A 27,447-nucleotide genomic window follows, 5' to 3' on the forward strand; every position below is an offset into this window, starting at 1 on the left:
GGACTTTGAGTCTTTTGAATGAGCTCATTTGGTAGGCTCGGGACTTGAATGAGCTCATTTGGTGACTTCGAGTCCACCTAGTAAATTCGTATAGGTATACTATGGGAGGGACTTTGTCCTTTGAATGAGCTTGCATGAGCTCGAAGTCTTTTGAATGAGCTCATTTGGTAGGCTCGGGACTTGAATGAGCTCATTTGGTGGACTCGAATGAGCTCGAAGTCTTTTTAAATCCTACCTACGTTCGAATATGAGTTTAGTTGGAAGGGAAGCTGGTATGATTTCATTGGTGAGAATATTTGGATGTCTGGTCCGGTCGGACCGGTTCGGAAAGGAAACCATAAACCGGGTCGATGCAAATTCATAGAAACGCACTGATCGATTGACTACATTGGCTTGCTTTATCGTTTCGCATCTACTTCTTCCTGTGTGTGGGGCGTTGGGTGAATCCAATCCAATTTTGGCGCTCTTTCATTCAGGATCGACGAAGAGGAGCTGAATCTCTTCATCTCGCTCTCGTCGATTCCAATTCGGAATTCCATGGCCGCTCTTCACAGCTCCTCCTGCACTGCTCCGGTCAAAAACGGTCTTCCTCCTCAGGAGCTCCTCGACGATCTTTGTAGGTCAGTTCTTCAACTCAACTCTACTCTCTCACTAGTTTTAGTATTCGTACTTGTTGTTGAACTACTCGATAGTGTGCTGCGAGCATCACATTCTTTTCAGGTTGACTCACTTTTTTGCGATGTCTTATTACATTTTACTGGTTTCTGTTCTGCCAAACGATTGAGAGCTTCCGTTCGATCGTAATAGCTAGAAATTGAAAAATAAAAGTAGTACGTTTAGTCGCAAGAAATTGTCCTTGAAAACGGCGATGAAGCATAGGGAGTTGAATTTTGGACTAGGAATGCGGTTTAGAGTTGATCGGCTACACGGAGATTTCTTTTATGGATGTACATTTGGTTTTTTTTTTTTCTCCATTGATTTCTCATCTGACTTAGCTTTAAAATGCTTGATGTTGCGCAATTTCCGTTTATTACCGCGAGTGTGGTTAGTCCATGATTATTGTTTTGAGGAGCTTGTTCGCACATTTCTGAACTGACGGTTGGATGGTTTTACGCTGGAAGCGTTCTTTGATGTAACAAAAAGGGAAGTTATTGTGATTTTGTGTAATTGATAAGAAAACCCTAATCTCGGCCCATCCTAAGTTTTAGCCAAAACCCTTCGATCAAATAATTAACACTTAGAAATTTGGTCAATCAAATAATTAACACTTAGAAATTTGGTCAATCAAATAATTAACACCTTGAAATTTGGATCAACAGAGAGTCACTCCACAATCTAACCTGATTGATCGAGGCTCGATTACACAAGAATTGATTGAAACTCAAAAATGGCAAAATTGATCTCGGATTTCTAAGGAAAACGTCTCTAAGATCTCAATTTCATCCATTCACCCATCTCATTTTTACCCGCTATTTATAGTCTCCCGACAAAACGACAAAAGACGTTTATGGCCGGGATTCAATCCTGATCTCCATCTCCCGACGAAGTCAATTTTGATCATTTGACCATTCCAAAATGAAAACTAAATTTTTTGTTGATCATGTGACCATTCCAAAATGAAAACTAAATTTTTTTGTTGATCATTTGACCATTCCAAAATGAAAACGAAAAAACAATAAAATCTTCCCACAAAATCTTCCCGAAAAAACACAAGAATAAATGTTTGTTGAATCTTCTTCCCATTAACTGAGCTGGAAGAGGTCAGTAAGATGGGCATGGGGAATAGGCTTTAAATGAGGAAGGTTAATGTTAGGGAAGAGGTCATGTAAGATGGGGAATAGACTTTAAATAGGCATTATGAGCTCAACGAAGGGTTATGCGATAAAACGAGCTCTGTTGGCTTAGTGTTTTGGTGGACCTTAGTGTTAGAATAAAGTTTTCAGAATTGACTTAGTAAGAAATCTTTCTCGTAGTACAGAATACATATGAATTTCTTTTAGGTAAATAAGTTGTTACTCCAACAAATATTGTTGTTTCCTAGGCCCATTACATCCTTAGTCTTTGTATGCGATATGATCTTGATGGATCTTCAATTCATTCTCCATTAGTTTCCATATTTCTAACCAGCACGATGCTCTCTGAATCTCTTTTCCTCCTCCATTATTTGCTTCAACATTTCATTGTTTTGTGTTGATTTTCTGCAGTCGGTTTGTTTTGAATGTGCCGAAGGAAGATCTACAGTCATTTGAAAGGATTCTTTTCCTCATAGAGTATGCACATTGGTTTTATGAAGACAATTCAGTGGAAAGAAATCCGTCTTTAAAGTCATTAAATCTGAAGGAGTTCACGTCGTTACGTATCCTGCATAGCTGTGCAACCAATTGATTATGGGAAAATAATAGTGGGAGTCCTCTCTCTCTCTAATGATGATTAATACTTGTTAGTAGTATACTTTATTTTTTTCTTCTTAATCCATATTCGCGTGCCTATTTTTATCTGCGATTCTGCACATTCTTGTTTCTCCTTATTAGATATCAGTGTTCAAAAGTTGTGATGTCTTAAAACCATATGTCGCCCATATTGATGATATCTTTAAAGACTTCACTTCCTACAAGGTTCGAGTTCCTGTAACTGGGGCAATCATATTAGATGAAACCTCTGAACGGGTGAGCTCTTGTTAATGAAGCTCAGCACACTTCAAAATTGTTTAAGCTATATTTTCCCACATGATGTAAAGGAAGTTGACACTGTCCCCTTTTATTTGTTATTGGCAATATACAGTGCTTGTTGGTGAAGGGGTGGAAAGGATCAAGTTGGAGTTTTCCACGAGGTAAAAAGAGCAAAGATGAGGAAGACCATGCTTGTGCCATTAGAGAAGTAATCTTGATTCTCTTTCTCCTTATTTTTGGCATTCTTATGTAAATTCTACTTGGATAGTAACTTCAAACTCACTTGAAGTTAACGAATTAGCTAGTTAGATGCTATTCCATTTCCCTCCATAGGATCTGGCCAAGAAAGACTGAATCTTGGTTTAATATTTTACTTATCGATGGTGAAAAGTTTCTCTGTTACCGTCAACTTTTTCAGACATCAATTTCCTGTTGCAGTTATTAAATCACCTGCTGTGTCTCCTATAAATATAAGATCTCCCATGTGAACGCAGGTACTGGAAGAAACAGGATTTGACATTACAAATCTTATCAACAAATCTGAATACATAGAGGTTATATTTGGACCGCAAAGGGTGCGGCTTTACATCATTGCTGGTGTAAAAGATGATAACATCTTTGCCCCACAAACTAAGAAAGAGATCAGTGTATGTGTTTTTTCTTACCTCAAAATATGTTAGAATTTTAGTTTGGATCTACATCGATATCATTGCTCCAGAAGTGGGGATATCTCATCTCTCCTTTTGTATGTTCTTCCAAGCAATATTCTTTTGATTCTTATCACAAAAAAGAAAAAATGAAAAAAAGAAGATGTTACTAGTTCTGAAATACTAATATTCTTCCCGTAAAAAAAAAGATGTCAATATTCTCATTAGTTGATAAAACTCTCTTTTCTCAATGCTGTATTTATTTTATGCCATATCAAAACTCATGCAACCGTGATGCTATTGAAAAAGAATGTGCTGATGAATCTTTGGTTTAGTCTTTTTTTCACGATTGTGTAGGTTTTCATCAGGTCTTTTGACAGCCTTTGATTTGATTGAAAATTCAAGCATTTGTAATATGTATAGCATGGTTTATTACTTTAAAATGTCTTGTTGCCAACCTGAGCATGACTTACTAGTTAAGACATTTCTACCTCCCTTAATGTAAGATTCGTAAATTTTAATCTCCACCCTGCTTTGTGATGTAATATTCTTAAAAATGAAAAAGTATTGTTCTTGTTAATGAAAGAAGGATGCGTTGATGAATCTTGAGTTTAGTCTATTCCTTTGCATCCTTGGCTTCCATCAAGAATCACATCTTTGTTTTTTAGTATTAAAATATGCTGTAGGTTTGCTCCATGCATGTAAGAATTTTGAGATTATAGCTTTTGGGTAAAAGCTTTAAGAAGATTTACCAACAAACACTCTTGGCTATCCTGAACTTTTAAATTACCATGTGAATCCTTTTGCGTTTCATAACATGTTCAACCCAAAGGGCTGTAATACTGATGAACATATAATATTTTTGGATTCAACTTAGAGGTTTGGCTTTAGAATTCCTTTTGGATGCCTGTCTGAAAAATTAAACATCCCATGCCTATAAATTTTTTTGCATGTCGGTGGTAGCTTTCATTTTGAACTGAAGTGAGCATGGGTTTCGCAAATTTTCTGGGTATCTTAGGAAAAGGGGGAAACGTGTTTAAATAGTATTGAAGCTATTTTAGTACGTTATGATTGTAATTTCCTTCTTTTTCTTCTCTCTCTTTTGGTGATGGGTGGGGGTGGGAGTGTTTATTGATGCAATGTTTTCAATGGAATCTTTTGTAGTTGAAAGCATGCACTTAACTATTTGTAAACAGGAAATTGCATGGCATCGACTTGGTGATCTTGAACCAGCTGGTGATAATGTAATATCTCGTGGGATGAACGGTCTCAAGCTTTATATGGTTGCTCCTTTTTTGGCGTGAGTACATCTGTATATTCTTAATGATTTCTTCCACATCGTTAACGAATGGTGTTCTAAAGGATCAGCATCTTCTTGCAGATCTCTGAGGTCATGGATTTCGACACATCAGCCCCCTGTAGCTTCAAAACCCGATGTGTCAATAAGAGGTTTCTTTTCTTCACCTATGGATTATAAGATTTTGCACTTATTATCAGTACGAGTTCGCTTCTGATTTCCAAAGATTTATTTTTCTCAAATCAAGTTATAGGCATCCAAATTCCAAGCCAAAACCCAAAACCTTTACATTCTCTTAATTGCATAAACTTCCTTCCTAGTTTTTACCAGACCAATCTGCCAATATGCCTTTCTGAGTTTTGCTAATGGAGTCTGTTCTTGTTTTTCAAGGATTAACCGTATGGAAGGCTAAGAACAGCTCGATAGGTAGCAGCAGTACAATCGTGATAGAGAGCCAATTAAGTAAACCAGACATGGATGTTCATGTTTCCACCCCCGACACTGGTCCAGGCAAGAGCTTCAGAAACTTCAAGTTTGATACTGCCTCAATCATACAGTCCATGGAAAGAGCCTTTTCTTAAAAGTCTTCTCTAAGTCTTAAAAGACCTTTTGTCTTAGTTGGTACATGCTTAGACCCTATAGATATGTCACAAATTACTAACTAATAGTAATAGCAAAAAAAAAGAAAAAAAAGAGTGAACATAGACTGAGAGAGAATGGGCAAGTGATTTGGTCTTCTCTACCGTCCTCCATGCTATTTTGGACATAAAGTAATGGTTTAGAGTTCTCATTTTGTGTGAAATTTGCATATTTCTGTAGTCTATACAAAAGTGTTGATGTGGAAATGTCTGTTGATGAAAAAGGCTTCAACGATCACATTATTAGAGTTGCATCAGTTTGGTGTTGTTGTGGTGAGATAGAGATAGAGATAGATATATCACTATTTGATATACTTTGCCAGCTAGATTGCAACGACAGGTGTCGGGTTCGTGGGAGTTCTTCATTTTATGGCACATGAATTTCCTGTACAGAAACATGGATGTAGTAGTAATGTCTTGGACTTCGGTGGTTTCTTTAGTTTTTTTTTATCAGTTTGGTTTCGTACTCTTGTGGGGTGAGCACTATTTCTCATCCATTAGAAGTCATGCTCGTGCTCTTCCCCCTTTTTGATGGCCCCTACCCTTTTCTTTCTTTGTCGCTCGCATTTTGCTATGCAGTTTAGTTTATATATATGGTTAGATGAGGAAAGTCTCACATCGGCTAATTTAGGGAATGATCATGAGTTCATAAGCAAAGAGTATTCTCTCCATTGGTACGACGCCTTTTGGGGAAGGCCAAAACAAAGTCACGAAAGCTTATGTTCAAAGTGGACAATTGCATACCATTGTGGAGAGTCATGTTCATCTATCAAATATAAGTTAGAGTGAAAAGATTTATAAGAATAGTAATCCAAAACCAACTCTAAAAATGCTCGAATCATAAGAATTGACTTATTATTTAGTTTCTTTTTTCTTTTTGAAGAAAATAGAATTCGGCGAAATCGTTTAGAGACATTAATATGGTCGGTTTGTAAGTATTTGTTTTAAAAGAACTAAGTGTGTTTGTGAAGAAAGTTGAAAATTGGGGTTTAATGTTGTTTTATTTTTAGAATTTTTGAAATCAATTCTAATTATAGAGCAGAAAAAGAATTTTAAAACTGTTTTTTATTCTTGTTGAAAAGTCATTCAAACTCATATTCAATATTTTTTTTGAATTTTTAGCGTCACTTTTATTTATTTAGTCAAGAAAAATTTAGAACTACTTTTAATAAAGTGAATAGCATCTTTTGAATTTTTAGAATCACTTTTAAATATTTTGCCAATAAAATTTTCGAAATACGTTCATTAGGGTAACTTATTTTAGCCTTTCAAAAAGTTACCAGACCTACTTTCGGATATCACCCTATGTCTAGACACGTGGTAAATTTAGTTCACCGAAAGTAAAATGCTTTTCACTGCGAAGTCGGTGACGCACTGACAGCTCACCATACTGTTTGGCCTTTCTTATAACGTGGCGTTATTCTATTGGTTGGGTGACTCAAAGACAGAGGTGATCGTTGGTCTGTCACGGTCCAAACTAAAATACCAAATTACCCACAAAAAAGAAAAGAAAAAAAATATTCAAATTAGATATCAAATCTTTCTCAGGCTGTAAGCATCAGAGTCAAAAGGAATTGGAATTTGCTCTCTTCTTCTACTGTTACCTTATTTTTGTTATTTTTTTTAAAAAAAAATTATATACTCGACTTAAATGTTAGTCGATATAATGGGTTAACTAGTTGAGCCATGGAACTCTCTTGATCCGTCTATAATTAGAATAAGAGACCTTAAATTCAAACTTCTATATTTTAAAAGCAAGATCATACAAGGAACAAAGTTCCGTTATTTATGATACAGGGAATTCATGTATACCCTTCCAGATAATCTATAAGGATCGGATACCTATATACTCGCCGACCGGTTCATTTACAGATCATGATCATGGTGGCCAAGAAAGAGGAGATCCATAGCATTTTTCTTCTTGCAACCCCAACGGCATTTCATGGAACACATGGAGTTGAAGAGGGACAACCTTGTAGATTGCAGAGTTATAACGTTTGAGGTTGAAGGAGATTTGGAGAGAACAATTGCATAACCATCATCCATGTTCTCAGTTCCTTCAGGAAATAGCTGCCATACCAGGCTTCCTCCCCCACTCCCTCCTTTCTTTGTTGAATCCAACAGGGTCTTGTACACTGAGTTAATGAATGCATCTCGGAAACTCGAGTTGTATCCAGGATCTTTCGACGAGACCCCGAACTCGGCGAAAAGGACTGGCATTCCGAGGTACTTCTCTGCATCCTCTATGTGAGCCTCCATCCATGATTTCGTGAATTGAAGATGGGCGTCCGAGATCGTTTGAGAAACCCTTTGACAATGAGTTAATGTTGGAATCATCGAAGTTGTAACATTAGAAAAGAAAAGATTCTAGTTCATATCATGTTTAATGAATGTTTTGGCAACATACCATGTGTCTGCATAAATGTGAACTGAAGCAAAATCAACACCAAGAACTTTATGGTTTCTGATGAAATCAGTTCCAACTTGTTGAGCATAAGTATTTGGATTGAACTGAACTCTGTTGGGTGTGGATGGGCCATAAAATCCCTCCAAACCAACTTCCAGTAAGTGCTTTGGATCCATGCTCTTCACATACACAGCCATTTCTTGAATCCATCCCTGCCAATGCCAATGCCATTCAATAACTTCAATTTACAATATTGGTTGCTCAGATGCACCACAATTCCACCTCTTTCTTTTCAAGATATGAACTATGGGGGCTATGCAAAATGGCAGTTATAGAAAGCAAACCTGAAGTTTATCGCCAGAAGGATCCGACGTGCAACGAGGTTCGTTCATCAATTCCCAGGCAAAAATGGTTGGATCATCTTTGTACATGACATTTGTGAAGGAATTCACTCTATTAAGCACCGTCTATACCATTCACATGGGGAAAAACAGATATCAGTTTCATGCTAACAATAGAATGATTGATTCAATTCAGTAGATGTATTAAGCAAAGAAATATGTGTTGGGAAGTTGGCAACTCGCCTTAACATGAGCCTTGTAGTAGCTTCTGACAGTTGAATCAGAGAAGAAATCGTCATCAGATGTCAAGTTGAGGCCAGCAGCTTTCCCCCATTTCACGTATTGTGCTTTGCCACCAAATGCTTCCCAATTGTTTGCTAATGACAATATAAGTCTTATCTTATACTTCTTTGCTTCACTAATCACAAAATCTAATCCCTGCCATTCATTAAAATGAAAGGAAGTTACATAAGGATGAATGGAATTTATGATTGTACAGTTTGGCACATGCACGGCCATCATTCTAATACAGGCGTAAAAAGGAGTGAATATGTTGAAACACAATGTGAGGTCCCACATCAGTTGGGGAGGAGAAAAAGTCATTCTTTATAAGGGTGTGAAAACCCCTCCCTAGTAGACGCATTTTAAAAACCTTGAGGGGAAACCCAAAAGGAAAAATCAAAAGAGGATAATATTTGCTAGCGATAGGCTTGGGCCGTTACAAATGGTATTAGAGCCAGACACTGGGCAATGTTAGCGAGGAGACTGAACCCCGAAGGGGAGGGGGTGGACATGAGGTGGTGTGCTGGCAAGGAGGCTGAGCCTTGAAGGGGGTGGACAAGAGGCGATGTGCCAACAAGGACGCTGGGCCCCGAAGGGGGTGGATTGGGGGATCCCACATCGATTGGAGAAGGGAACGAGTGTCAGCAAGGACGCTGGCCCCAAATGGGAGGGAGATTGTGAGATCCCACATCGGTTGGGAGGAGAACAAATTATTTTTTATAAGAGTGTGGAAACCTCTCCCTAGTAGACACAGTTTAAAAATCTTGAGGGGAAGTTCGAAAGGGAAAATCGAAAGAGGACAATATCTGCTAACGGTGAGCTTGGGCCATTACACACAACTTCTATGTTTGTTTTCATAATGATCTTTAAGAACTATGATCGAGTGGCTAGTAGATGTTACTCTTGTTCTTAAAAATAGAAAGCTGTTTTGTAAATAACTCCTAATGAATAGCCTTGAGTACCTTGAAGACTTCTTCATCATACACAGAAGGAGACTTTTGAAGAGCTCTCCACTGGCCATCATTGAATGCCCATGTCCTACAAACTGTTAAGCCCACAGAAGCAGCTTGTTTAAACAACTCTGTGACCTTTCCTCTCGTGGATTGATCCGCTGCAAATATCATCAACCAGTATGTGTTGAAACCATTAACATAGAACGGTTGGCCATCTACTACAAACTGGTTCTGCCTTGTCTCCACCATACTCCATGGATCATCTTCCTTTTCAACCACTCCATCAAACCTATATTGATGAACAAAAAACAAAAATGTGCCCTTAAATGTTAGTTTGGTCCTAAACTTTCAAACAATTATGGTCCCTAAATTCCATATAAAATTATGTTTTGGTCTTGTCTTGTGTCACGAAATTGAGTTTTAAACATCTAAACAAAAGATGTGAAGATCAAGCTAAAACATCTAAACAAAGATCAAAGGAAATAACTGTGGGACCAAAGGAGAAAAGGGTATAACAATAAAGGCGAGCAGACAAAAAGTAATAGTTACCCATGACTCAAATGATTCTCAGTTGTATCCTCAACCAAGAGATCAAATTGCTGATTATTCCCAACCCCATCACCCTCAACAGTGAAGACAAAAACAGCAATCAGAAAAATGAGTTTTAAACTGAGAATTGTGTAATGAACAGCCATTGTTTTGATTTCTCAAAGAGAAATTTACCACACTTTTGAACCACCATTTCTCTTAGTATATATAGAAATATTTCAGCTACATTAACATTAGACGCAACAGAGCATTTCAGGAAAGAGTTAAACCGTTCCAATCCTTTGAAGGCAAGAAAATGAACATATTGATATCAATCGTTTAATCTTTCAGTTTCAGATATGGCAATGGCCGTAAGAGTAAAGATGCAAACGCTATCACTTCTAAGCAACGTTCTTCTAATAAACTGTAAATGCATACACAGGGCAAAGACGTTAAAAGGTTACCGCCATTGATTATTTATTTGGAGCATGAAAGGAATTTGTCGTTACTGTAGTAAGTGGTATGCACAGTGAAATCACTGTTCTGAGTGGGTCAGAGCGACAAAGGTACGGAGCATAGCAATGGCAAGTGGGTGGGCGGTGTGCCCAACTCAGCCGGAGCCGCTGAAACTCACTGCTCCTTTTCTCTTTTCATCCTTCAATTTCCTCTTATTAAATGCAGCTCTTCCCTCCCCAACTTTGCACCATATTCAAATCAAAATCCATCGCCGGAAATTGATTTTCTCTCTCCTAGGGCTTCGATTTTCGATTTCTCTGTCATTATGGCTAAGAATGCAGCGGAACGCGGCTCGTTCTCGGCGAAGGACTACCACGATCCACCACCGGCGCCGCTCATCGATGCCGTGGAGATTACGAAATGGTCGTTTTACAGAGCTCTGATTGCGGAGTTCATAGCCACTCTGCTTTTCCTGTACGTCACTGTGTTGACGGTGATCGGCTACAAATCGCAGACGGATCATATCGGCAACAAGAACGTTGATCCTTGCGGTGGCGTCGGGATTCTTGGCATTGCCTGGGCGTTTGGTGGAATGATCTTCGTTCTTGTTTACTGTACCGCTGGAATTTCAGGTTCTTCTTTCTCCGTTTCTTCGGCTTAAAGTTTAAGTATTGAAATTCTTTTTCCAGTTTTTCTTTTTGGTTGAGAGTTCATGATATTATCATGCACTTTGTTTACGTTATTCCATTTGGCGCTTACACATTATTTATTTATTATTATTATTATTATTTTGGTGGAAAAATCATTTTTAAATCAATATTTTATTGGTTTTAGATCCTCATTTTAAAATTTATACCCAGTTGAAAATGTAAACAAAAATATCAAAATTCGTATGTAATAGAAATATTTATAAAAATTTTGAAAAAAAAAATACTGATAGAAATTCCTATAAATATCATGTTTTTATTTTATTTTATTTTTTAAAATTATGCAAATTTGAATAAAAGTGAAACAAAATCCAAATATTCCTTCTCATTTATTAAACTATAGTTTATATTTAGGAAATTATATATTAATTTTATTATTATCTTTTTCCGTTTAAAGAAAAGCTTTTAATATTTCAAGTTTTTTTCCGTGTATTATTGTAACGGTCGTATTTAATCTCCAATATAAATATATAATATTGTGATGTCGTTGTGAAGAGAACAAAACATTCTTTATAAGAGCGTGGAAACTTTCTCCGAGCAAGTGTTTTAAAGCCTTGAGGGGAAGCCCGAAAGGGAAAGCCCAACGAAGACAATATTTGCTAGCGGTAGGCTTGGGTCGTTACAAATATTTTAATTATTTAGCCTATGTTCGGGTTGGTCATAATTTTTAATTTTGAGTTTATTTTTTTTAGAAAAATGAAAGAAAAGAAAGTTAGTGTTGACTTGAGGAGGATGTGCAGGTGGGCACATAAATCCAGCAGTGACATTTGGGCTTTTGTTGGCCCGAAAGGTGTCACTTGTCCGGGCCGTGATGTACATGGTGGCCCAATGCTTAGGGGCCATTTGCGGAGTTGGGCTCGTGAAGTCCTTCCAGAAGGCCCACTTCCAGAAGTACGGCGGTGGGGCAAATGGGCTCGCCGACGGCTACACCGTCGGCGTTGGACTGGCGGCGGAGATCGTGGGGACGTTTGTGTTGGTGTATACAGTCTTCTCTGCTACAGATCCCAAACGAAGCGCAAGAGATTCCCACGTTCCTGTATGCATCTTTAATTTTAATCTCATAAATTATATTTAAAAGATTAAAAATATTTATACTTTAATATTTTTTATAATTTTAAATATTAAATTTTATTATTTCTACTTTCAATAAAAAGTTAAAATTAGTTTATTCTTCAATTTTGTAATAAAAAATAAATAATAAATAATCTCTTTTTTTTGGGTATTTTATTTTAATGGTCAGTTAATTTTTTGTTATTGAAAGAATTATAAAGTGGGTTCATGTGTTAGGCACCAACTTTCACCTGTAGATGCCTCTTTCAGAACTTACTTTCTTACGGATAATAATAATAATAAATAAATAAATAAATAAATAAATTGCTGTTATCTTTTTGATCAAATGAAAGTTATGAACTTTATTTTATTTGGCTTCACATGCATACAAATCCTTATCTTCTTTTTTTGTCCTTGAAGGTTTTGGCGCCACTCCCAATTGGATTTGCAGTGTTCATAGTTCACCTGGCCACCATTCCAGTCACTGGCACTGGAATCAACCCTGCAAGGAGCTTGGGATCTGCTGTTATTTTCAACCACCAAAACACTTGGAATAATCATGTTAGTTTCTATCTTTATCTACGGTAAAGTTCTATTAATTTAAACGGAACTTAACTAGTTAAGGTAGGTACTCTAACTAATAGACTAGAAGCTCGAATCCCTCTATTACCACATGTTGTTTATACTCTGACTAATAGACTAGAAGCTTGAGTCCCTCCATTCCCATATGTTTATACCCTGACTAAAGACGAGAAGCTGAGTCCCTCCATTTCCACATATTGTTTCGACTCTGATTAATAGGCTAGAAGTTCAAGTCTCTCCATCCCACATATTATTTCTACCCTGACTAATAGACTAGAAGATCGAGTCCCTCCATTCTCACATATTGTTTATACTCTGACTAATAGACTAGAAGTTCGAGTCCCTCCATTCTCACATGTTGTTTATACTTTGACTAATAGACTACAAGCTCGAGTCCCTTCATTCCTATATGGTGTTGAACTAAAAAAGAAACTTCATCTAGACTTCTTGATTCGATAACAATATCATAAATAATCTAACATTTCAAAAAGAGAAACGTTGATGACTCAAATACTTGGTTTTGGGAACTAATTGGTATGGATATTTGTTTGCAGTGGATATTTTGGGTTGGACCCTTCATAGGAGCAGCCATTGCAGCTTTCTACCACCAATTCATCTTGCGAGCAGGTGCTGTGAAGGCTCTTGGTTCATTTAGAAGCAACCCAAATGTGTGATGATCATAACGCTGCCTTTAATTAGCTCCTGGAGATTTAAGAACCAGATGTTAACACTAGTACTTGCATTTTGAGTTTTTATTTCCCATGTTTGCTTGAGACTTTCATGAATCTACTAGTTCTTTCTTTTGCTATTGGAATGGTTAAAAATAGTTTTTCCTTCTCGGAAATGGCAAAGTTTGATATTGAGTCGGGAGAAAAATGCATAAAAACACAAACTGTATCGCCTATTCCACAAGCTAATCCCAACTAAGAGTTATAAAGCAGTAATAAAATAGATAAGAAAAAAGAGACGAGTATTTATATCATTTGTGGGTACGGCTAACTCTTCGTGAGGTAACCGTATAATTTTTCAAGGTAAAAGAGCACCTGACCAACTCACCAATTTGAGTTTTGCTCACGTCCCAAATGAATTCTAGGACATATTCGAAGAAATTTTGACTATTAGTAGAAATGGTTTGTAGATTACGAACAACTAATGACTGAACTTAATAAGATAGTAATTACAATCCAATAAGATAGTAATTACAACCCAAGAAGTAATAAGTACTTAGGGCATGTACTTAGGAACCTATCAAAAGTTATACTGACTCGTTTCAATTAAGTCTAGGACTATGTCTAATCTTCTGCAATTGCCCATTCTATTAAAGAAGCTCAAAGCTAAAATTTGGAGATTTAATTAAAAAACAAAAGAAAAAAAGTATTTTGAAAAATGAAAGAAAAAAAAGTGGATTGGCACTAGAATGTATAAAAAAAGAAAAGTGAATTGATTTTGGAATGTACTAAGGAGAGAGACGTAATGATTCTCCCTCCACAACATCCTCACCTCATATGGCACAAAGATGAATGGATTTTCCAATACCTTTCAATGGAATCTCAGTCTTTCATCTTTATGCACAGTGAAATGAATAAATTTAATATATTCCAAAAACAAAATAGGATAATTACATCTTAACCATATAATTTGAGAATTTGAGAGATTCCACGTCTCGAGGGAACGAAACATTCTTTATAAAGGTATGGAAACTTCTCCCTAGCAAACGCGTTTTAAAACCTTTAGGGAAAACCCAAAAATAACAATGTCTATTAGCGGTGGACTATTCTCACGAGTTATATAAAGAATTAAAAGAACTTCCATTCACCCAATAAGCTCCTTGATTTGAATATTTATGAAGTCTTTCACTCAACAATGAACTAAAGGATTCCAAACATTAGGACATGACTGGTCCCCATACCAATCTTCTTTTTTTCCTATCCTGTTTCTTGTGATTCTTCTTTTGCTTTCTTTTTATCACAAATCTCAAATCAACTGAAAGCAACCATGACTCTATTTCACTTGAGTTTGGAATTCTATGGCACGCCTACATAATTTCTTTACATTACATCATATCTTCTCCTTCTAAACATAATATTGCTCCTTTTGCTTTCTGGGTCAGGGCATAGGGACCCCACAGGTAAACTTAAGGCTAAACGTTTTATTGAGATTCGTGCCTTTTCAGCTCTATATAAACTCATTTTCTTTGATGAAGTATAAAGAACAGGTGAAAAAAAAATTCATTACTTACAGCATTTGGAGAAAGAATGGCACCCATCTCCACCATCTTGTCTTTTCTCTTCTCTTCTCTATCCTTTTTATCTGATCCTTGGCCTGAAGCGTTCTATGGTCTCCCTCTTGAAAACTCTGCGCAGCTTTCCTTCATTGGGTATGCTGTTTTTAACACAGATGCTTCAATTGTGTTATAATTTATATAACAAGATTGTCTGCAATTCAAGCTGTTCATCTTCTTTCAAGTTTTCAGCAAGGGCTGCTCAAATTCAGTCTGCAATCTGCATGAGATTTGTAAACTTTTTTGTTGAAGAGGAAGACTGTTGCAGATAAGTAATGGTATTTTCCTAGTTTTCTTCTGTTTAGAATTTGTGAGATGAACTTTCAAATGCATGAATCTGTGGTGGCACTGAAGATCAAGATCTCGAAAAAAAAAAAAAAAATCATTTCGTTCAAACAATACAGATGCAAAGATTGTAATGTAATGTAGTTCGTTCAAATTTTTATAGCTTTAATTCTATGATATAGACTGTTTATCTTGACATGAAATTTGCTTTCAGGTGTTCAGTAGAAGCATGCAATTAAATTAAGGGAAATAGTAAACACAAACAAATAAAACACATTTAGATAAGAAAAAGGTTTTTACCTTACTAGGACTGCAATTTCGGAGTATCATGAAGAACTTGTTCCACCATTATACCACATGCAAATAAACCTAGCCCAAGCAGTGCAGGTCGCTCTTTCAATAATGCCTTGGAGTTGGTGTCCTCAGATTCCCTATTGTACATTGTCCATGCCATTGCTGGGGGGAGAACTCCATACAGCATTGTCATGCAGTATCCTCCCTGTTTCGTTTTAGAGTTTCAGAGAAACAGGAAAACCAAGCACTGAATTTCTGTTGCGCCATTACTTACAACAAAAACCTATGGTCTGGTGGGCGTTTCTGTGTAACTCATCTACTGAAACATAGATATCAACGGTTGAATTACAAAAGAAATAATCTCAATGCTATATAGAATCTTTTTATGTCATATGAATTACAAAAGAAATAAGTTCAATGTTAACAAATTTTATTTTAGTTTAGGAATGTTAATAGGTAAATATAATTGCATTAGTTTGATACATTTCAATTCAAAACCAGACGGAAAAGTGGTTCATTCAGATTGGTTCTTAAAAGTTTTAGCCTAATCACATTGCCACTTACTTGGGTTACTCTTCTCCCTTTGTTTTAATACCTCTCTCAGTTCTATGTTCCGGGAGTTACTAAGTTATGGTGGAGCACAAACAGTCTTAGTTCATCAAAATCACAGAACAGTGTGCTCTAACAACTAAAGACTTCTGTTTCTTAAAAAAAAAAAAATTCTTATTATTATAAATTAAAAAAAAAAAAAAAAAAAAACTAAAACAACTATGGACTGCATATTCTAAGAAGCTAGCCGTCAAGTGGATCTCAATTCTCAATGAAGCATCTTCTAAATTCAGAACATTTATTTAATTTTCAGTTTAATTAATTTTGGATAAGTTCCAGCACATTTTTTAATTATTATGCAACAACGGACACAAAAAAGAACAAAATATGACCCTGGTTTAACAATGGAGTTCTCCATAAGAAGAACATAAAAGAATGAGGCTTTAAACTGTCCACAAAAAATTATGAAAAATAAAATTATGCAGATAAAATATGGCTTTACCTTGCTACGATTGCAATTTCAGAATATCTTGAAGAACTTGCTCCACCATAATACCACAAGCAAATAAACCTAGCCCAAACAGTGCAGGCCTCTCTCTCAATATTGTCTTGAAGCTAGTGTCCTCAGATTCCCTACTGTGCATTGCCCATGCCATCGCCGGGGGCAGAACTCCATACAACATCGTCATACAGTATCCACCCTGTTTCATTCAGAGCATCAGAGAAACAGAAAGACCAAGCATTGAATTTCTGTTACATAATAAAGGACATCCACATATGATTTTTACTGATACAAGGGCTGATACTTTCAACTAAAATCAATGGGTTGATTGGTAACATTATGAAATCTAAACAGAATCTTTTTATGGCATATGATTTTGTTAGGACTTAATAGCCGACGATAATATAGTAACTAGCAAGGTTATTGGGAGTTTATTATAAATAGAAAGGTTGTACTTTGGGGAGAGGTAGGCAACTGTTTAGTGGCTTTAGAGTGGTATTTCTTTGAGGGGAGGTTCCAAGTACCACAAATACATGAAAATTGTTGAATTTTTTCTTTCATCTTTCAATATATTTCAGTTATTTGGGTATCATTGAAAGTTTTAACTTAATCACATTGCCACATGCCATCGAAAAACCGTTCCCTTTCAAATGGAAAAAATGCTTCATGAGACCATGGAATGGAAATGGAACGATACCGCTCATGGGGTACTTTTGGATTAAAAATATGGATCCACTCTTCTGAAGTTCACTTAGGCAAAAGCATTACAAAGTTCATGGGGATAAGAAGCTGACTACAATATGAACTATAAAGACAAAATCACTTCAAAAATTAATTTTAGAAATAGAAATTACACTTGAGATTTCCACAGTAGAATGTGAAAATACCTAACCTAAGCTTGAATTATATGATTTATGTCCTTAAAACGCATATTCAGTGTTTATAGGACAGAAGGCACATGGTTATGTTTACTTACTGCAATATCTGTGGCAGCCGAGAACGAATCTGGATTAGTAGTGGACACAAGAAGAGAGGGACCAACAGCAATTGCCATGGCAATGAGGCTTACTTTATTCATTTCCCACCAATTCCTCTTTAAAGCGACATTCGAAGGCTCCTGTCATAGCCAACATATGGCGGTTTCATTAGTTTTGCCTCTTGCAGTTCATTATGTAAATCTACAGTAGACATTTTTGTAGGCAGCCTTACTTGCAAAGTCTCTGATGTAGAGAAATTAAAAAAGATGTTACGGAGTTGCTCCTTGAAAAACTCAGAGAAGCTTAGTAATGTCCCCAGCATAGATGTTCCAACAGCAAGAAGCGAGAACCATTCTACCATGTAAGAAACTCCACTCCATCTCACTCTATCAAACCATAAACTTCTTTCAGAAACTTGCTGAGATAATAATTCAGCATATCATTAAATAAAACTACTCCGTGAAATCTTGAAGGTTTGGAAAGAACTACCTCAGGAGCAATTCAACAGGGTCGACTACTTGATCAGCTTGCGCTAACAAGCCAAACGCTATTGCGTCCCAGACAAGTAGTGTTAGCAATGGAATAAAGCTACCAATCAAAACTGAAACTCGTAGGCGAGGAAGGTCGCCTTCCAAGTAAGCACACAGAACTGCCAAAGTATAAGATTTGATCAACCTAATGGGGGCTATAGCTTCATACTTTTACAGATCATGGGAACAAAGTAATGGTAAATGAAACAAATTTCACATATAATTTTACCTGGTATTACATCATGATATACCAAAGCAAAGATAATAACAGGTATTGTAGTTGGGACCTTTGTCCAGTCTCCTCCACCTTCCATTGCAAACCATCCCCCAAACTGAACTGCTAACACCTCAATTCCCAGAAGTAAACCTGCAACATTTAACGAACAATATTTATCTACGTTCGTGTAAAAAACCTGTGGCAAATTTGGGAGGTTGATTTCAAAACATTTTTCTAGTTTCGATTATAAAACTGTTTCTAGAATTTAACATCAAGTAGAAGATTATACTACATTTGGAACCCTTGTATAAGTGTATAGCATCAAAACTCTGAGTTTTACTTGACTTTTTGTGCCAAAAACAGAAGTGCTTCAAGGTGAGAGGCAATGATACTGACTCAAATCATGAAGATACCTATCATACAAGCTGTAAGCCATTGGTTGACTTGATCTACGGTTCTAGTCCTACCAACAGAGATGAGCAGAGTAAAAACTAAGGTGAAAAAGAGGCCTGAAAGTGGAGCTGGAAGATTGAATGATTGGAGAAGGATCTCTTCGGACTTGGAAATATAGGCAACCATGGAAATGTAGCCCAGGAAAACATAGGCAACTGTGGCCAGGGTTCCACCAAAGTCCCCTAGCGTCTCCTGGGCCATAGTCCTCACTGAAATCACCTTCATCCCCGTCTCTCCCCGTTCAGTCTTCTTCCTCCGCATAACCACACTAATCTCAACGAGCAACAGTGCTTCTACCAGAAGAAACCCCCAACATAGTATTATCGATATGGAACTGGGAAAAAATCCCTGCCACAAAAATACACGACATTTTCTGAAAAACGATATAAACGTCGAAGGCAACAAAAATAGTCTATCAAGAATGTATCAAGAATGTTGAGGATCGTTGGGGGGAGTCCCATGTTGATTAATTTAGGGAAAGATCATGAGTTTATGGGTAAGGAATACATCTCTATTAGATTGAGGCCTTTAGGGAAAACCAAAAGCAAAGCTAGGAGAGTTTATGATCAAAGTGGACAATATCATACCATTGTGGAAGCCTAGGACTCTTAACATGGTATTAGAGGCATGCTTTTAACTTAACTATGTCAATAGAATCCTCAAATGTTGAACAAAGAAGTCATTAGTCTCGAAGGTGTAATCAAAAGTGACTCATGTGTCGAACAAATGATGTACTTTGTTCGAGGACTCCAAAGAAGAAGTCGAGCCTCAATTGAGGAAAGGTTGTTCAAGAGCTCTATAAGCCTTAGGAGAGGCTCTATAGTGTACTTTGTTTTTGTTCAAGTGGAGGATTGTTGGGAGGGAGTCCCACCTTGACTAATTTAGGGAATGATCATGAGATTATAAATAATGAATACATCTCCATTGGAACGAGGTTTTTTGGAAAAACCAAAAACAAAACCATGAGAGCTTATGCTGAAAGTGGATAATATCATACCATTTATAAAATGAAATGCAAAATTTAAGAGATAGAAAGAGAGGGAGAGAAAGTTACAGCCGGAGATGCTTTCTGTGGAAGTGCAAGAATCCCCGATCCGACACTGGTACCGATTATGAAAGCCACGGCTCCTGCTATAGTTCCTTTCTTCTCAGGCGACGTAACAGGCTGTAGTTCTTCTCTTGATTCTACCCTTTCTTCTTTTTGCTCGTAGCAGAGAAACCGACGTTTGTATCTATAACAGTACGTAAAAGAAAGCAAAACTCAAAATTCATACAAACATGGCGTAAAAACACGGATAAATTTGTGAATTAAAGAAGCATCAATCATCAAAGCGATGAACGGTACCAGCTACCTCTTTGATCTTTCGCCGATTCGGCGGCGATTTTGCAGAGTGGTCCTTGAACATGGCAACGACCACGGCGATCGAGGAAGAATTTGCAGGCATCGGTCGTGGGTTTTAGGGCATGACAAGGTGGAAGAGACGACGACGGAGAGTAAATTCATGGAAGACAATAGAGTTGAAGAAGGAGATTGGAAAGTTATGGCTGGAAATGAATCCCACTTCGAGTGATAGTTTCCAAATATGTTGGAGAAGATTCCGTGGGGTCCAACGATTCCAAGATTGCAGAATCGGGCCATAATGGATCCGAACCAAAGATGGGCCTTTATATATCAGCCACCATAATTGGGCCATTGTTGGGCCCACCAAAAATCTCCAAAGGCCCAGCTCATTCTAACCACTCTTTCTTTTCTTTTTTCTCTTAATGCAAAAAATTAATATTCATATATAAATTTAAATATTATTAGGCCCTTCACGTCCATTTTTCACTCTAAATATAATATAAAAAAAATTAAATAATTTATTTTATGTATTTTAGTTTTTTATATTTGGAGAATAATTAACATGTCTGTCACTTATGAAATCACAAAAAGAAATTAATTTAAATAAAAAATCTAAAATTAAATTTAAAAAAAGTTAATTATGACATCTCTATTTTTTAAAAAAAGAAATTATAAATATATGTCTTGTTTATTTCACTTGATTATTCAATGAGATGGAGGGTAGTATCGTCCTAATGAAAAATTGGTATTTTCGATTAATACAATACAAGAGGGTATTATCGTCTTAATAAAAAAAATTAGTGCGCATCCACTCTATTGTTCTTCACCCACGGGGGTTTTATAGTTGATAAACGGACCCACACGTAACGGCAAGAAAGAAACGCGGGCAAAAAACAAAAAATAACGGACTTTTTTGTAATTTTACCGTTCATCACGGACAAACAAGAAAAGACCGATATCGACCGTCCGATCATGACTCAGACATGACAGCTACCGTTGATGCTCAATCGGACCATGCCACAATGGCGAAAACTAAGTCACAATGATCCAAAACGACGACGTATCGTGCATCGAGATTAGTTTTCTTGTACAAATGGAAATGAAAAGGGGCAGTCCTCTGCGACTGCAGCAGGTTTCTTCTTCCATCTTCGTCGTCCTCCTCTGTCTCTGTTTCATTTCAGTTTCTTCTAATTTCTTTCCTTTTTGTTCTTTGTTTCACTGATTCTTGCTCGTAATCTTGCTTTTTGTGCATGGATGATATTGATCATGATATAGACGCATAGCTTATCTTCTTCAGAAGTGAAAAAAGTCAGAGAAAGGGGCTATCGGCTTTCTTTATTACTGCTACTACTTTTATAGGAGTTGCGAAGGAAAGTGGATTTTCAGATAGGACAATCAAGTTCTGGATACTGATAATCAAAACACCTGTTTGTGCTAGGGCATGATTTGAAAGCTCAATCGGTTGGTTGAGTATTCTTGTCGAGATGACGTGACTTCTTATTCGGTGTTCTTTTAATTCTCACGAAATTTCGCGGTTGTATTGCTTTGATTTCGTCTTGAGTAGTTTATAGTGTTTATCAATCGGAGATTTGTAGCGGAAGTCAAATATGTTTTTCTGGACGTTGAAATCGTTTTTGACTTGTTCTGGTTGAGCTGCCAGAACGAATTTTCTTTGTTTGGCGAGGTTTCGTAACGGAGGAGTTTTGTTGTTTGGAGGTTAGGCTGGACATGCGAGAAATGAGATTGGAATATTTATTGAAAAGCAAACTGAATACGGAAGGTTGTTTTCCTTGTTGTTAGTTTGTTTGCTTCTGGAAGCACGAATTTCTTGGCTGTTGATTGATTTGAACTGTGGAATCAATTCGTTAAGAAATGCAGGAGCCAAGTATAGATACCGATAAGCTAAGTTATGAAATCTTCTCAATTCTTGAGAGCAATTTTCTCTTTGGCTACGATGATCAGAAGCTATGGATTCCTAAGCAGATATCTCCCGCTGTTGATGGCAAACCAATATCCGATGCTGCAACTCAAGAACACGCTCGACTAGAAGAAAGCTGTGGCGCTTCGTCGATAAGAAACCAGAGAGGCAAGGTTTGCATTCTGAGCATCGATGGCGGAGGTATGGGAGGGATTCTCTCAGGTAAGGCTCTGGCTTACCTCGAACAAGCGCTCAAAACGAAATCGGGAAATCCTGACGCCAGAATCGCCGATTATTTCGATGTTGCGGCGGGAGCCGGTGTAGGAGGCATTTTCACTGCAATGCTTTTCGCAACAAAAGACCATAGTCGGCCGATGTATAAAGCAGAGGACACTTGGCGGTTCTTGGCAGATCAAGGCCAGCGGTTCTACCGTTCGAATTCCCGTTCCGGTGGAGGTTTGTTTGGGCGGTTGCTCAAAATCAATCGTGCAAATTCCACCAGTTTAGCCACTGCCGCTCTAGAAAAAGCGATGAAAGAGGCTTTCACCGATAAGGAACGGAGTTTAACCCTAAAAGATACTCTGAAACCAGTTCTGGTACCTTGCTACGACCTGTCAACAACAGCGCCATTTTTGTTCTCGCGAGCCGATGCCCTAGAAAAGGATAGCTTCAACTTCCGGCTCTGGGAGGTTTGCAGAGCAACATCGGCCGAACCGGCAATATTTGAACCGGTAACATTGAGGTCTATCGACAACCAAACCAATTGCCTGGCCATCGACGGCGGTTTGACAATGAGCAATCCGACGGCGGCCGCGATCACGCACGTACTGCACAACAAACAAGAATTTCCATTCGTGCGAGGAGTCGAAGACCTTCTGGTTCTGTCCTTAGGAACCGGCCAGCCATTTGAGGCCCGCCGCGATTACCGTCAGGTCAAAAGGTGGAAGGAGAAGGAGTGGATTCGGCCCATGAATCGAATCTCCGGTGAGGCCTCGGCCGACATGGTGGACCAGGCCGTCGCCACGGCCTTCGGTCAGTCCAGGAGCTCTAATTACGTGAGGATTCAGGTACAACAATCTGACACGTGCACACAACTGCACATTATTCCTATTTCCAAGAACTTTCTTTTCTTTATTCGTCATGCTTCTCATTTTTAAATGAAAACATTCTTTTAAAATAATAATTACAACGACATATGCATAAATTTTAACCATAAAGTCTAAATTGGATTTCCTTTTATTAGCATAAAAAGAATTCATTTTTATAATTCAATAATTAAATATTGTGGTTCCATTAAAGTAGTGATGGTGGGTTTGTTAGTCATTAGACAATTAAAACACTACAGCAGGTGTGCATAGGTTATGTCAAATAAAATGTTTGGACTAATTAGTTGAGTTCTTAGCGGGAATAATTAGATTAGATAGTAAACTTTATTTTTGGGTTGGTGGTACTTAAAAAAATTTGAGAATATATAATTCAACCCAACCATGGATAATTCTACTTGTTGATTATCATGTCTTGTGAATATTTCTAGTAAAAATCCATTTGATATTAACTATATAAAATCTTTAAACAAATTAAGCGTATAAACATTTTTTTAACGTAAATGTGGTATTTTAAATTCTAGCCAATTTTTTTTTAATTCTATTTTTAAATTTTAACTACAAATTCAATTGTGTAAGCAAAAATGGTGGGAGTTTTTTTAAAAAGAAACAATTATCAAAAGAATTAGGTGAGAGTTTGGGGGGAAAAAAATTTAGCTGTTTATTGGGTCGAGTTGGCCCTCCTGCAAGCGGAAAGGTCACGGGAACCTGTGTCGTTTTGCTACCTATAGTGATTATTATACTTGCGGCATTTTCTGTTTTGGTTTTCATTCTGAATGAGCCCCCACTTTAAGGCATAAGTTGATAGATAATCCATCTAAGTTTTCTTTAGAGGAGTTTGCTTCCACTAGAATAGTAATGTGAAACAAGTCCATTCCCCAACCAGGCTTTGTAGCTAGCCTTCCAATAATCTTTTTGCAAATTTCCCCAAAAGAAGGAAATATAGTTGTTCGTGCGGGTAGGGGTCTAGATACTGGGGGGGAAAGGGGCATGGATTTGGTAAAAAGCTGACCACAAGTATGTTTAGTGTCCATCGGTGCATAATACAAAACGATACTTTGCTCTTTGCTCTGTTACTATCGCGGGGTCCATGTATGGATGTACCAGGAAATGGACCTTAAAGCCTATGTAAGTAAATATATGATGGGTGATTGTGCTTCCTTCTCCGTAATTGCGGAAGTTTTCTGGTATTGTAATATGGAGCATTTTTCTGCTGTAAGTGGAGAATATTCTCTTAATCTTCCTCTTGCACATTTATTCTGGAGTTCTAACAGTGGGGCATTTTGATCGAGGATATATGTCTTAACCAATGAGAAGATAATGATATACAATTACAATTTCATTTTCAAACGACATACTTTATTACAAGTAGTGTTGTTTGTAGCTCTAACTCAAAATAGTAAGAGGAGAATGAACTTCATAATCTACTAATTGAAATTCTCCCAGAAATATTGAGTGAAATGACAGAACTTCTAATGTACATGATACTCAAACCCAGTCATTATTGGTATTTCAGGCACTTGGATCAAGCTTAGGCCAGGGTGAACCTAGCTCAAGTACTGATTCCAATGCTCGTAATGTAAAGATGCTGGTTGAATTGGCAGATGAGGTCCTTAAGCAGAAGAATGTTGAATCTGTTCTCTTTGGAGGAAAGCGATTTGCAGAGCAAACCAACTCCGAGAAGCTCGACTGGTTTGCTGGAGAATTAGTGCTTGAACATCAGAGGCGGGGCTGCAGAATTGCTCCCACTGTGGCTTTCAAGCAAGCTACCACCCAGGAAAGTGTCAAGGAGCGCTCATAATGAAGAAAAGTAAGCTCACTCTTTCTTCTGCTTTTTTCATAATTTGTCACTTTATTTTCTTCTTGTTTGCTGAATCCTTCTTATAGTCGCTTATATTACGTATGAAAGAAAAAAACCAAACAAATTGTAAGACTAGAAATCTAGACCACCACTCCCAAATTTTAGTTAATGTGGCACAGTCATCTGATAACTGATTTTTATTCTATATAAGAATAAAAAGTAAAGTTGATTATCTACCAATTTCTTGTGAAGACTTTCTACAATTGCGTGTGTGGTAGATTCAAACATCTAATCTCTTGATCAAAGAACATGTTTTATATAGTTGTTGAGCTATTAGTAACCATTTCCGGTAAAAGTTGTACTAAAATGTCTGGTACAAGTCTACTAGAGGTTAGAAGAAACCAACAATGAGTTGTCAAGGTCAACAAGAAAGTATGGATGGGATTGGAAGAGGGACCAACTGTTGTTGTACGGTTGTAGAACTTGATTGGAATTTTTAGTTTACTATTATATTAGTTTGGTAAATTCCAGATAACCCTAAAAATCTTGAATAAATTGAAATTCAGAAATTCAATATGGAATCAAATCCTATTGACCAAGATATGGAATATGTTAGTATAACTAAAATTAGAGAGATACCTAAACTCTAATAAAAAGTAGTACCTAATATGCTCACAATTGTCAAAGGTATTATTGTAAGAACTGGTGAATGGAAAAGGACGAAATTTTTTTGTCACTTTCTAGCTAACTTCTGAAAAGACAAGGGGTAGAACTGAAGAATCCCCGTGTCAATAATTTTTTAAAAAAGATGCATAATGTGTGAGCTGCATTGTCTTTTAAAAAAAGTGGGTTTTTTCTATGTCATATGAATTATTATAATTTCTGTGCACTAATTCCTACTACTATGGACTTATTGGGATTAAGGATCCATATTTCTTTAGCTGGTCACAGTTATAATTATAATTCTCAAGCTAAGCCTTATCAGGAAAGCAACTAAACTAACTTTAAAAGGTTATATCTTAATTCCATTTAGAAAAGTAAAAAGAAAAATTGTGCCAAGAGTAAGAGGACAGCTTTAAAATACTGTTCTGAAACAGCATCAGGTAACTTCCATTTTCCTGAATTGACATGATTATATTGACCCATTTGATTTGAGAAACCTTTTGTTTGTTTTCTTGCGCTGTGTTATAACACAAATTCTTAAGGAAACTTTAAATTTTTAGTCGAATTTCAACAAAAGCATGAGAACTATGTCGAGGATTATTGGGAGTGAGTCCCACGTTGGTTAATTTAGTGGAAGATCATGGGTTTATAAGTGAGGATTAATATCTCCATTGGTATGAAATCTTTTGGAGAAGCCCAAAGCACAGACAATATCATACCATCGTAAAGAGTCGTGATTTCTAACAAAAATTAGTATTTGACACAATTTTTGTTATTTTACAGGAACGTGTTTTGGAAATAGGATGTCTAGGGGAGAAGAGGAGGAGGCCAGTAAGGAACTGAAAAGGACAAAAGACATATACAGTATAAAAGATTGGTAATCTGTGTGGGATACTCCTGCCCAACAGAGGACAGACAATCTTTTCTTCTACACCCAAGTACATTGGCAAGAAAAAGGGATTCAAACACAAAGGGAGCACATTTGAATTCCTCTCCTTCATTTTCAGGTATCAAACAAAAAAGAAAAAAAAAATGCATGAAATTTCATCTGCTTTCAAATTGAAGAATTCAGTGTGGTAAAACTTAAGAACCTCAACACATTGTTTATAAGACTACCTTTCCTCTGATTCTATTTCTATAGATAACAAAGCCTTTGATTGAAGGTCATACCCACCATGCTCAACCCATATCCTCATTAGAAAAGGCCTACTTAAAGGAATCCCATCAATATGATAATCTTGAACCCACTTTTTGTTTTTAGGAAAATTTTAAAAACTCTCCTTTAATCAACCATCTAACAACAAGTTTTGTTGCTTTCTTTTTTATGATATTATAATTGTGAGTCGCCAAAGCTGACTTTGGCCAATATTCTATGAGGAATCTACTTTTGAGATATATGGTGACTGACAAGAAGTGCTTATCCTCAATGTCCTTACCTTATATTCCCTTATTGTTTATCAATTTAGATTGTGATTGTGGAAATTGTGTTAATTGTGTTTGGTAATAGGGGCTGTTTTAGGAGGGCCCCAAAGGGCAAAACAACTAGGAAATTCAACCTATGTCTAGATAATGATGGAAATTATGACAGGTAAAGCATCCACTCCTCCAATTAGATCACTCGTGAAGCTTTTTTGAGCTGAGGATAACGTTCATAAGCTTCACAAAATTTTGAAAAAGAATATCTGCCCAATTGTGGTTGGCTAAGCCCTTGATGATGGAAATTGACTATGGGTATGTTTGGTATTAACATTTTTAATTTTTAATTATAAGTGTTGAAAAGATATTTAAAAAAAAGCAGGTCAAGCTCGCCTTATAATTATTAATTTTAGCACACACAAAAATGGGCCATTTCAAGATATTTTATTTTAATTTAATATTTTCAAGCTCTTATTTTCACCTAACCAAGTCTTGACAACTAATGACATGAGTAATTAAGACTTTTGATAAAAATAAATAAATGAATAATAAAGACAGA

The 27,447-nt window shown here is 36.8% G+C and overlaps 5 protein-coding genes across 9 annotated transcripts; 3 read left to right on the forward strand and 2 right to left on the reverse strand.

The window, feature by feature from the left end:
- Positions 1–381: 381 nt before the first annotated feature.
- Positions 382–5,505, forward strand: LOC111464573 (mRNA-decapping enzyme subunit 2-like). The gene is made up of 8 exons (XM_023108848.1): positions 382–620; positions 2,205–2,356; positions 2,539–2,666; positions 2,782–2,877; positions 3,164–3,316; positions 4,513–4,616; positions 4,698–4,765; positions 5,004–5,505. The coding sequence occupies exons 1-8, from the start codon at positions 538–540 to the stop codon at positions 5,192–5,194; spliced, it is 975 nt and encodes a 324-aa protein (XP_022964616.1). The 5' UTR covers positions 382–537; the 3' UTR covers positions 5,195–5,505.
- A 1,458-nt stretch (positions 5,506–6,963) lies between these two features.
- Positions 6,964–9,979, reverse strand: LOC111456573 (mannan endo-1,4-beta-mannosidase 6-like). Its single transcript, XM_023098505.1, has 6 exons — positions 9,784–9,979; positions 9,244–9,523; positions 8,243–8,437; positions 8,003–8,125; positions 7,659–7,870; positions 6,964–7,559 (listed from the first exon to the last, which is right to left on the reverse strand). The coding sequence occupies exons 1-6, from the start codon at positions 9,927–9,929 to the stop codon at positions 7,118–7,120; spliced, it is 1,398 nt and encodes a 465-aa protein (XP_022954273.1). The 5' UTR covers positions 9,930–9,979; the 3' UTR covers positions 6,964–7,117.
- Positions 9,980–10,174: 195 nt separating this feature from the next.
- LOC111456599 (probable aquaporin PIP2-5) lies at positions 10,175–13,401 on the forward strand. The gene is made up of 4 exons (XM_023098551.1): positions 10,175–10,850; positions 11,666–11,961; positions 12,396–12,536; positions 13,112–13,401. Exons 1-4 carry the CDS (start codon positions 10,544–10,546, stop codon positions 13,229–13,231), a joined length of 864 nt encoding a protein of 287 aa, XP_022954319.1. The 5' UTR covers positions 10,175–10,543; the 3' UTR covers positions 13,232–13,401.
- On the reverse strand, positions 12,561–20,201 carry LOC111456551 (tyrosine-specific transport protein 1-like). Of its 4 annotated transcripts, none has more exons than XM_023098485.1 (11): positions 19,998–20,201; positions 19,700–19,877; positions 18,606–18,993; positions 18,205–18,342; positions 17,935–18,094; positions 17,678–17,831; positions 17,445–17,585; positions 16,469–16,667; positions 15,424–15,622; positions 14,797–15,058; positions 12,561–13,259 (listed from the first exon to the last, which is right to left on the reverse strand). In XM_023098485.1, the coding sequence occupies exons 1-8, from the start codon at positions 20,147–20,149 to the stop codon at positions 16,473–16,475; spliced, it is 1,506 nt and encodes a 501-aa protein (XP_022954253.1). In that variant the 5' UTR covers positions 20,150–20,201; the 3' UTR covers positions 12,561–13,259; positions 14,797–15,058; positions 15,424–15,622; positions 16,469–16,472. The 4 variants fall into 4 exon arrangements, with proteins under 4 accessions (XP_022954253.1, XP_022954261.1, XP_022954246.1 ...); XM_023098493.1 differs by having other exon boundaries at positions 14,797–14,939; positions 19,998–20,149; XM_023098478.1 differs by having other exon boundaries at positions 15,424–15,733; positions 19,998–20,149.
- An 836-nt stretch (positions 20,202–21,037) lies between these two features.
- LOC111456583 (patatin-like protein 6) lies at positions 21,038–26,865 on the forward strand. 2 transcript variants are annotated; one of them, XM_023098526.1, is made up of 4 exons: positions 21,038–21,119; positions 21,263–22,972; positions 24,525–24,818; positions 26,256–26,865. In XM_023098526.1, exons 2-3 carry the CDS (start codon positions 21,860–21,862, stop codon positions 24,807–24,809), a joined length of 1,398 nt encoding a protein of 465 aa, XP_022954294.1. In that variant the 5' UTR covers positions 21,038–21,119; positions 21,263–21,859; the 3' UTR covers positions 24,810–24,818; positions 26,256–26,865. The 2 variants fall into 2 exon arrangements, with proteins under 2 accessions (XP_022954294.1, XP_022954284.1); XM_023098516.1 differs by having other exon boundaries at positions 21,043–22,972.
- The last annotated feature ends 582 nt before the right edge of the window (positions 26,866–27,447 follow it).

This window comes from Cucurbita moschata, unplaced genomic scaffold (genome assembly GCF_002738365.1).
Source record: "Cucurbita moschata cultivar Rifu unplaced genomic scaffold, Cmos_1.0 Cmo_Scf00002, whole genome shotgun sequence".
Classification (NCBI taxonomy): domain Eukaryota; kingdom Viridiplantae; phylum Streptophyta; class Magnoliopsida; order Cucurbitales; family Cucurbitaceae; genus Cucurbita; species Cucurbita moschata.